Consider the following 10,283-nt stretch of genomic DNA (forward strand, 5'->3'; position numbering starts at 1 on the left):
ACTACAGTCCAGACCGAAGTTAGTTTGTAGTAGGCTAGTGTATGTAACGGCTTAATACAGTGTGGTGTTCAATCTGGACTAGGTCTCGAGGTTTTTCTGCATTTGCGGTTTCCTCATTAACAAAACTTCTGGTGTCTGTGTTATTTCTATTCTGCATTATATTATGTTATATAATTGAAATATCATAGGTTGTGCGTTGTATCGATCAATCGTGAAATCCAACCTTTGGTTGTTGATTGGAAATTGATTGATCCTTGTGTATTGGTCTTTGGTACGTCCAGGTTTATCATCCTTGTATTTGATAAAGACTCGCAAATTCCTATTTACTTGAGTAAAGATCAAATCAAGTGAGAGAGATATTAACTCCTCGATATACTTTTCTCTAGATTGAGTCTGACTGTCTAGTTGATTCTCTAGAAAGTATATTGGGGTTAGTCCATAGACTCCATACAGATTGCTAATCGAAATATTGGGTGAGGTTGTTAGATCCCCGCATTTTCAGGTATATTAAGACTTTACTCTTGATTAAAACATTTTAACAAAATTGGACTATGATCAGAAAAGACTCTCGCTAGATTGGTGAGTGACACGAGTATGAGGTAAAATCGACAACCATTTATAATTTATAAAACCCCTATCTAACTTTTCAAAAATTCAATTATGTAGGATTCTTGAATCTCCTATTACACCAGGTAAAAGGATTACCAAAAGAAAAAACTTCTTTCATTTTCATTTCAATCAGCTTAGCTCTAATGAAATTCGGAGGGAAAGAATTATCATGATTACCAACTTGTTTTTCAGAAACATACATAATAAAGTTAAAATCACCTAATAATAACCATGGACGATTACCCTCTTCATTCATATAACTCAAGAAATTCCATTGGTTTCTTATACCATTAATATTCAGAGACCCATAGATGAAAGAAACAATACAATTTTTAATAACCTGAGTTATATCACACACTATGTGTATCATATTAAGGGAACTACTTATCACTTCTATATTATAATTTTCAAAATACTCAAAATATAAACCGCCCGAGTTACCCATCCCACAAACCAAATATCAAACGGGATATGATGACTATACTTATTCACAATTTCAATATCTACCATGGTTTCTATAAGACACATTGTATTTGGTTTATATTTTTTAAAATTGTTCAATAAATGAGCCATTTCTTATCCGAACAACAACCATTCATATTCCAATATAGAAACTTCATGATTAATTCACTAAGAAAAGACAATAAAAACATAATAATATATAATATATTGAGACAAAATTAAATAATTTAAGGATCAAGGTTTTCAAAACACTTACAAGGTCATGAGATGAAGAAGGTTCTGAAAAAGCGGGGGTATCACAACCACACCCAATAGTTCATTCGACAATCTGTATGGACTAACACCAATATAATTCCGAGAGCACCAACTTATAAAGCGAGCTCAATCAAGAAATATACCAAAGAGTTATATCTCAATTTTGCAACACAAACTACAATCGAACATATAGAAATTTTTGAGCCCGATTGATATGAGAAATAACTTGGATGGTACCAAATACCAATGCCCAAGTGTCAATCAATTTATATCAACAACCAAAGGTCGGATTTAACAATCGATTGAACTATGCACAACCTGTGATATTTCAATTATATAAACAAATATAATGCGAAAAAGAAATAACACTGACACCATAAGTTTTGTTAACGAGGAAACCGCAAATGCATAAAAACCCCGGGACCTAGTCCAGATTTGAACACCACAATGTATTAAGCCGTTACAGACACTAGCCTACTACAAGTTAACTTCAGACTGGAATGTAGTTGAGCCCTAACCAAGTCTCATACCGATTAAAGTACAAATCAGGTTCCTTACGCCTCTGAATCCCAGCAGGACTCTACGCACTTGATTCCCTTAGATGATCTCACCCACAACTAAGAGTTGTTATGACCCAAAGTCGAAGACTTATAAACAAATCTGTCTCCCACATATAAGTTTATTCTAATAGATAACTCTGTCTCCCACAGAAGTAGCTATGAAGTTTTTGTTCCGTATTTTGATAAATCAAGGTGAACAGGAACCAATTGATAATCCGGTCTTATATTCCCGAAGAACAGCCTAGAAATATCAATCACCTCACAACAACTTAACTATATGGTAGTAGAAGAAGTTATTGTGGAATCACAAAGAATGAGATGAAGAGCTTTGTGATTACTTTTTATATCATACCTATTGGAGATAAATCTCGAGTTAATCTTAGAGAATATAGTACTCAATACGATAGAACAAGCAAGACCAGATCACGCAACTAAAGAGAAAATAGTTGGGTCTGGATTCACGACTACCAAATGAAGTCTTCAAGTCGTTAACTTATATTGGTTTTGGAAAAACCTATGTTAAAGGAGAATCAACCCTAGTCGCAACTAGGACACAAGAAAGTGTCGAGATTAGGTTTTCCAATTGCTAATGTTCTCCCTTATATAGTTTTTCAAATCAGGGTTTGCTTTCAATCAAAGCTAAGATAGCTTAGTAACAAAGCATTCAATATCCATCGTTAGATGAAAACCTGGTTTAAGATTCAAGCTAAATCTGCTTAAAATCAAAGCAATATCTCTCCACCTTTAGATGGTCTTAGCTTGTTACACACAAATGAAATACACTTTCATTTAGATATGGGTAACCACACCTAAACGTGTATATTGAGTTGGCTCAATAATAGTTAACCGAAGTTAGCCATTGAACACTTTTGTCTTAACCACATTTATCTAACACTTCTAGATCAACTATGATGATCAATCAAACATGAAAGATAATCAAGTGAATCTAATTGTGTTTCAAATAGAGTTGTACAATTGTTCACTATTTCACAGAAATATATATGAACCAATTGAATCATAATCGGATTGATTCTTGAGAACCAATTCATGAACATTAAGCCACGGTTTGCAAATATTGCATTCCTTAATTCATAAATGTATTTGTTCATGAGTATGAAAGCATACTTAATCGATTTTAGAACTTTAACCACTAAGTTTGCAAACGGGTGCGCAAACTATAGCTTCGGGACTTTGGTCTTGTCCAGCAGTTTGCAAACCGGTATGCATACTGTTGTCCCGGACCTTAACTCAGGTAGAACCATCGCATACTGGTATGCAAACTTGTTTCTCGGACTTTAACAGTTAAAACCATTTGCATGCTGGTATGCAAACAAGGTTTCCAGACTTGAATCATACCACAACAGTTTGCATACTGGTGTTGTACCCAGACAAAGGTTAATTTATTCTAAACTCCCATTTCAATCATTGAAACATCCTTAGAAGACGACAATAGCTGTCTCACACAAACTATTAGCTTATAAGTAATTTTCAAGTGATTGAATGATGAATACGAAACTTTCCGAGTCGACATCAAATTATTGTCTCACACAAATCATGTAAGATGTTTCAAGGCGATTTTCACATGATCATCTTTTGACTTATTATTTAGTTTCCAACAAATAAATTATTTCCAACTAAACTCGTTAAGAATATGATGAACGTAGCTAAATCAAAAAGCTTCCAACACATATTTCAAGAAATAGTTAACCGAGTTAAACTCAACTCGAAATATCAACTTTGTTTCGATGATTTCACATAGTCGAAACTTAGTGTATTCATCAAGGAGTTTATAAAGATACAAGATAACTCCTACAATATTCCACAGCCGCACTCCCCACAAAGATTTGGCAATGAAGCACAAGTTCAATTAAGAACTATCCCCTATAAAATGTCATTCCCGAAAGAAAAACAAGAGCGACCTTACTTTTATAAGAAAAGAAGGATTTCTTTGGACATTAACAAATTACATGAAACATGAATTTGTATCCAGAAAACTCGAATAAATTAATTACAAGAAGACCTTATAGATTAGTTTAGTCGGAAATGCTCAACATAAGAAAACTTACGGAGCCATACAGTACTTTCACATAAAAGTGGATCAGCGAAAGTTCAATACTGCGGAATATTCAAAAGTTCATTCAATCTTTTATCAATGTTTGCGTAAAGACATAATAGATTTAACTTTTGATATATATATGAGATAATCATAGTTCACGGACGTAAACATACATATCCCATAAAATATTTTTGCAATATATAAAAACAATAAAGATTAATACTGCAAAATCATCTTCCAAATAACTTAGAATTTAAAAAAAAAAAAAAACCAAAACATTGCAAGACGAAAAACGTTGGCAATAGCTATGTGTAATCACAATATTTGCTATTACAAACCCTAGTTATCCTCATTAAAACACAAGAATAAATTCTCATAAGAAGTTTCCTAGAAAAAAAAATCAAATCATAAAATACTTAAAGACTTAGACATGATCAGCAACCAGAGATCGAACAACAACAAGATCATCAGTTGCTTTCTTCAATTCAGTCTTCAGGAATTCAAGATTCTTTGTTGCAATTTTAAGTTGATCACGAACAACCTGAAAATCACGAAGAAGATTCCCTACCAAATCGGATGACATCTGAACATGTCCATTGTCTTTAAGATCGCATGCATAGAAACATGTTATGACAAGAGGATCCTTATGAAACTCAATAACATTTTCATCTCCGATATTGTCTTCCTTTTTGCATCCATCCATCGTGTCATGATATCACAAGAAGTTTTCTTGAGGTTACAGAATATACACATATCAAAAGAAAAAGAACCTTTGATATATATATATGTGTGTGTGTGTGTGTGTGTGTGTGTTTCATAGGGAAACCCCAGGGACACATATCAATCTTTCCAAACACGTCAGTGTTGGAACCATATGTTCGGTCGTGAACCTGGTGCACGAATAGTTCGTGGTCATGAAAAAGAAATCAGAACCAATGAACCAATGGAGCCTATATTAAAAACATGTTTTGACAGATTATCAAAAAACAAGTTTTTAACTTTTGACAAAATATCTTAGCTTGAAAAGATTTAGGCATAAGAATATTTTGTTGATAAAACAACAAATCAATTGTCTTAAGGAAAGGACTAAAAAGAAGCTTCCCCGAGCAAGCACAAGGAGTATTACTTCAAGAGATATTGAGCATTTACTTTATCAATGTAATAATTAGCTGGAGCAAGGCTCAATAGTAAGATGATCATTATTTTAATAGAAAACAAATACAACAAAGACCACTTTGTCAAGAAGAAAGTATCTTCTTGAGAATCATGTGCATCCTCACCCGGTCTCAAAGAGGACGCATAACTATAAGCAGTCAAGTTGTAATTCGATGAGAACATTGCTCATCAAGAGTATTGACATCCTCTCCTTTCTTTTATGAAAAACATCAGAGAAGTCAATAGAGTTAGTCTCAAAGGAAACAATAGAAGGAGGACAAGAGATACCTGATGTTGCTGCCTTCCTTGCCTTTTTAATGCTGCGCTTGAGTCTATTTATCCTGGTCTTGAGCTCCGAAACACGATTATTGATAAGAATGTATTTAGGAACAGTTGACACTTTTGATCCAAAACGTTCTTCAGCCATGAAAGGAGCGTTTGAGGATTTTCCTTTTGCAGAAATTCCTTTCTTCTGATTGGATCATCAAAATGGTCATTTGTCCTTATAACATTATTCCTTTTATAAAAAGGTTTTGTGTTATCTTTACAAGAAAAAGTTGGCTCATCACAGCACTTTCCTTGCCTGAAAGTTGGACTTTTAAAACCAGAAATATGAGAAACGGGTTTGGTTACTTCCTTAGACATTCAGAAAAGAATGTTATGAAGTTTTTTATTCCAAAAACTAAAACGACATATCCTTTCAAGGTGACCTTTGTTTCCACAAACACCTGAATGGAATGCTATTATCTGTTCTCATATGGGTTGTCTTAGGAGGTTGACTTCCCTTGTACTTTGAAACTTCTGTAGCTGGAGGTAAATTTTTACTTTTGCCATCAATGAGATTTCTCTGCTGGAAATTGCTATTAGGACAAAGAAAATCAATCATACTACTACTTGGAGCGTCTATTCCTTTATAGCCCAAACCTCGTGTATCACGATATTTTTACAAGCTCCCAGCATAGTGGACTATTTTGTTGAACTAACGTTAAACTTATTCAAGTTTTCTTCCAGCAATTTGACCTTATTGTGAGTAGAAAATAGGTCAGCTTCCAATTGTTTTTATCGATAGAGAAAAACTTTTTCTCTGTCATTAAAACAACTTTGTTGAGAGCAATATCTTGCTTCAGATTCTGCAAGTTCTTCTTTCAACACAAATAGATTCCAACGAAGATTTTCACATTCAAAATTATTTGAACGTACATCTTATTCACGATCTTTAAGAAGAGATTGTAAGAGATTATATCCACAATCGTGGCCCTTAAAGAGTTTTCTCATTTTCTTATTTTCTTGACAGAGAGGACTCAGAAACTCAGTCAAACAAGATGTTGACTTTTTTCTTCTTTATGAGATGGTCAAAAAGATTGATCTATTCTGAGACTTCCTCATCGGCATCTTTTCCATCATCTGAAAGATCATCTAACTGTTCGTCTAGGCGTGTTTCCCAGTTACACACAGTTTCAGCCAATGGAGAAACACGGCTTTGAACCAAGTCAGAACGTTTCTGAACTGGTGATGCGTTGTTTGAGATAACACTTTTATCCGTAGAGTCAGATTTCTATAAACACAGACTTATGAGGTCTTTAACGTGTTTGCCTGCTCTGATACCAACTGAAAAAGCGGGGGTATAACAGCCACACCCAATAATTCGTTCGGCAATCTGTATGGACTAACTCCAATATAATTTCGAGAGCAGCAACTTATATAGAGAGCTCAATCAAGAAACATACCAAAGAGTTATATCTCAATTTCTCAATACAATCTGCAATCGAACATATAGATATCTGTGAGCCCGATTGATATGAGAAATAACTTAGACGGTACCAAAGACCAATGCCCAAGTGTTAATCAATTTATATCAACAACCAAAGGTCGGATTTACCAATTGATTGAACTACGCACAACTTATGATATTTCAATTATATAATCAAATATAATTCGGAAAAGAAATGTCACAGACACCAGAAGTTTTGTTAACGAGGAAACTGCAAACGCAGAAAAACCCCGGGACCTAGTCAAGATTTGAACACCACATTGTATTAAGACGCTACAGATACGAGCCTACTACAAGTTATCTTTGGACTGGAATGTAGTTGATCCCTTACCAAGTCTCACACCGATTAAGGTACAGTCGCGTTCCTTAATCCTCTGAATCCCAGCAGGACTCTACGCACTTGATTCCCTTAGCTGATCTCACCCACAACTAAGAGTTTCTACGAGCCAAAGTCGAAGACTTATAAACAAATCTGTCTCCCACATATAAGTTTATTCTAATAGATAAATCCGTCTCCCACAGAAGTACCTATGAATTTTTTGTTCTGTCTTTTGATAAATCAAGGTGAACAGGAACCAATTGATAATCCGCTCTTATATTCCCGAAGAACAGCCTAGAAATATCAATCACCTCACAATAACTTATTTATATTATTGTAGAAGAAGTTATTGTGGAATCACAAAGAATGAGACGAAGATCTTTGTGATTACTTTTTATATCTTACCTATCGGAGATAAATCTCGAGTTAATCTTAGAGAAGATAGTACTCAATACGATAGGACAAGTAAGATAAGATCACGCAACTAAAGAGAAAATAGTTGGGTCTGGTTTCACGAATCCCAAATGAATTCTTTAAGTCGTTAACCTGTAATGGTTTTGGAAAAACCTAGGTTAAAGGAGAATCAACCCTAGTCGCAACTAGGACACGGGAAAGTGTCGGGTCAGGTTTTACTGTTGCTAGAGTTCTCCCTTATATAATCTTTCAAATCAGGGTTTGCTTTCAATCAAAGCTAAAATAGCTTAGTAACAAAGCATTTAATATTAACCGTTAGATAAAAACCTGATTTAAGATTCAAGCTAATCTGCATAAAATCAAAGCTATATCTCTCCATTGTTAGATGGTCTTAGCTTGTTACACACAAATGAAACATACTTTCATTTCCATATGAGTAACCGTACCTAAACATGTATATTGATTTGGCTCAATAATAGTTAACCGAGGTTAGTCATATGAACACTTTTGTCTTAACCACATTAATCTAACACCTCTAGATCAACTATGATGATCAATCAAACATGAAAGATAATCAAATGAATCTAATTTTGTTTCAAATAGATTTGTTCAATTGTTCACTGTTTCACAAAAATATGTATGAACCAATAGAATCAAAATCGGATTGATTCATGAGAATCAATTCATGAACATTAAGCCATAGTTTGCATAGATTGCATTCCTTAATTCATAAATGTATTTGTTCATGAGTATGAAAATATAATAACCGATTTTATAACTTCCACCACTAAGTTTGCAAACGGGTACGCAAACTATAGCTTCCAGAATTTGCTCTTGTCCAGCAGTTTGCAAACAGGTATGCATACTGCTGTCCCGGACCTTAACTCGGGTAGAATCGTTAGCATAGTGGTACGCAAACTTGGTTCCCGGTATTTAACAGTTAAAATTGGTCGCATACTGGTATGCAAACAAGGATTCCGGACCTGAATCATACCACAACAGTTTGTATTCTTTTTTTTGGTAAGTCCAAAATGTATTAATAAATAGCTAGTGTTACATCAAAAGGTGTAAGAAAAGAGGAAAAACACCCAAAAAACTTACAACCTAATCAAAACGAAAATAAGATACATTAGGTAATTCAATAGACAAAATAAAATCAGGCCTATTATCATAACTCAATCCTTCACCTTCCTCCAACAAGCAACCCCTTTTGGCCATACAATCTTCCGCAAAGTTTGCTTCCCTATAAGATTGTACAAAGCGAATTGTATTATATCTTGCACTCACATCCATCCATCAAGATAGAAGAAGCCAAGGAACTGCATTGTTGTCACGCGTGTAAATTGAAACAGCAGTCATTGAGTCTGTTCTAACGCAAATATTACCAATTTCAAACTTGGTGGCCCATTCTAAACCAACTATCACACAAAATAGTTCATCCAAATAGTTAGTTTGCACTCCAAAACCAACACTCATTGCTCCAACCACATTAGCATTGTCATCATGGACAACCACACCAGCACCCGCTCTTCCTGGATTACCCTGCGCTGCTCCATCACAATACAACATCAGCTCATTATTTTCCGGAGGTTCCCAAAAACATTCCTTTGGCACAACTTGTTTAACCTTTCTATGACGAACTCTAAAGATAGAGCGAACTCGTAAGTCCTCTTGAGAGTTAAACATATGACCCTTAAGTCTTATCGAGTACTCATGAATCTGATTAAAAACTTTATTTTAAAAAAACAGCCAACAAACTCTTTGATTTCCGTAGGTAAAACCATTATGAGTCATCCAAAGATCAGATCTTATCACCAAAATAGTTTGTAACCATAGGTCCTTAACCATCCCGATCCTATTCTTGGCAGCTCTATAAGAAGTTATAAGATTTTGGTGAGGCAGAAGACCGAATACATCAGAAATCCAATTCTAAGCTCTCATTGCAAAGTCGCAAGACCACAAGATGGGATCCAACGTCTCCTCTTGACTGTTACACAAACAACACTTACTAACAACTTGGTGTTTAAATCTACTTCTTACCTTGTCCAACGTTGCACGCGCTTCCCTTAAGAGTTTCAAGTTCTTAGCCGCTAAACCAGGATATACAGTCGGCTTTCACAACATATTAGCCCCCTCCAAAGCTGGATACTTACGTCTAACCAAATCCTTGGCCGATCGGGCAGAAAACAAACCCTTTTAGTCTGGCTTCCACACTTTGTAGTCACCCCCCCCCCCCCACACCCCCATCAGAATAGGTAGATTAGTTAAGTCCACCCCAACAGCTAACAGATTCTGACGCACAATATCAGTGAAAACCCACGCCCCATTATGAATAAAATCACTGATATATATGTTACGGTCCAAATTCTCCTGCCCAATCATATCAGCAATACAAATATCACTAGACCGTGCATCAAAGTACAGAGAAGTAGTCCTTCCATTACCGGCCAGCACCCTAGAATTGAACTGAACTTCACTATGCACCCATTTAAAACCCGAAAAAATAGAAGATTTAGTGTAACCCACCAACCGACCACTGCGACCATAGAACTTAGCACAAAGATAACGAGCTGATAGGTGTCTAAAACACCTTATTTATATCTAGTATTTATGCTTTCTTTGCTAAGTTTTCTTGTAAATTACGTATCTTATGTTTGTTTTTGAGTATTTAGGTATTTTGGA

The 10,283-nt window shown here is 35.1% G+C and overlaps 1 protein-coding gene across 1 annotated transcript; it reads right to left on the minus strand.

The window, feature by feature from the left end:
- Nucleotides 1-8,897: 8,897 nt before the first annotated feature.
- LOC113279483 lies at nucleotides 8,898-9,983 on the minus strand. Its single transcript, XM_026528177.1, has 3 exons — nucleotides 9,843-9,983; nucleotides 9,642-9,713; nucleotides 8,898-9,320 (listed from the first exon to the last, which is right to left on the minus strand). Exons 1-3 carry the CDS (start codon nucleotides 9,981-9,983, stop codon nucleotides 8,898-8,900), a joined length of 636 nt encoding a protein of 211 aa, XP_026383962.1.
- Nucleotides 9,984-10,283: the final 300 nt, after the last annotated feature.

Source organism: Papaver somniferum, chromosome 5, assembly GCF_003573695.1.
Source record: "Papaver somniferum cultivar HN1 chromosome 5, ASM357369v1, whole genome shotgun sequence".
Taxonomy (NCBI): domain Eukaryota; kingdom Viridiplantae; phylum Streptophyta; class Magnoliopsida; order Ranunculales; family Papaveraceae; genus Papaver; species Papaver somniferum.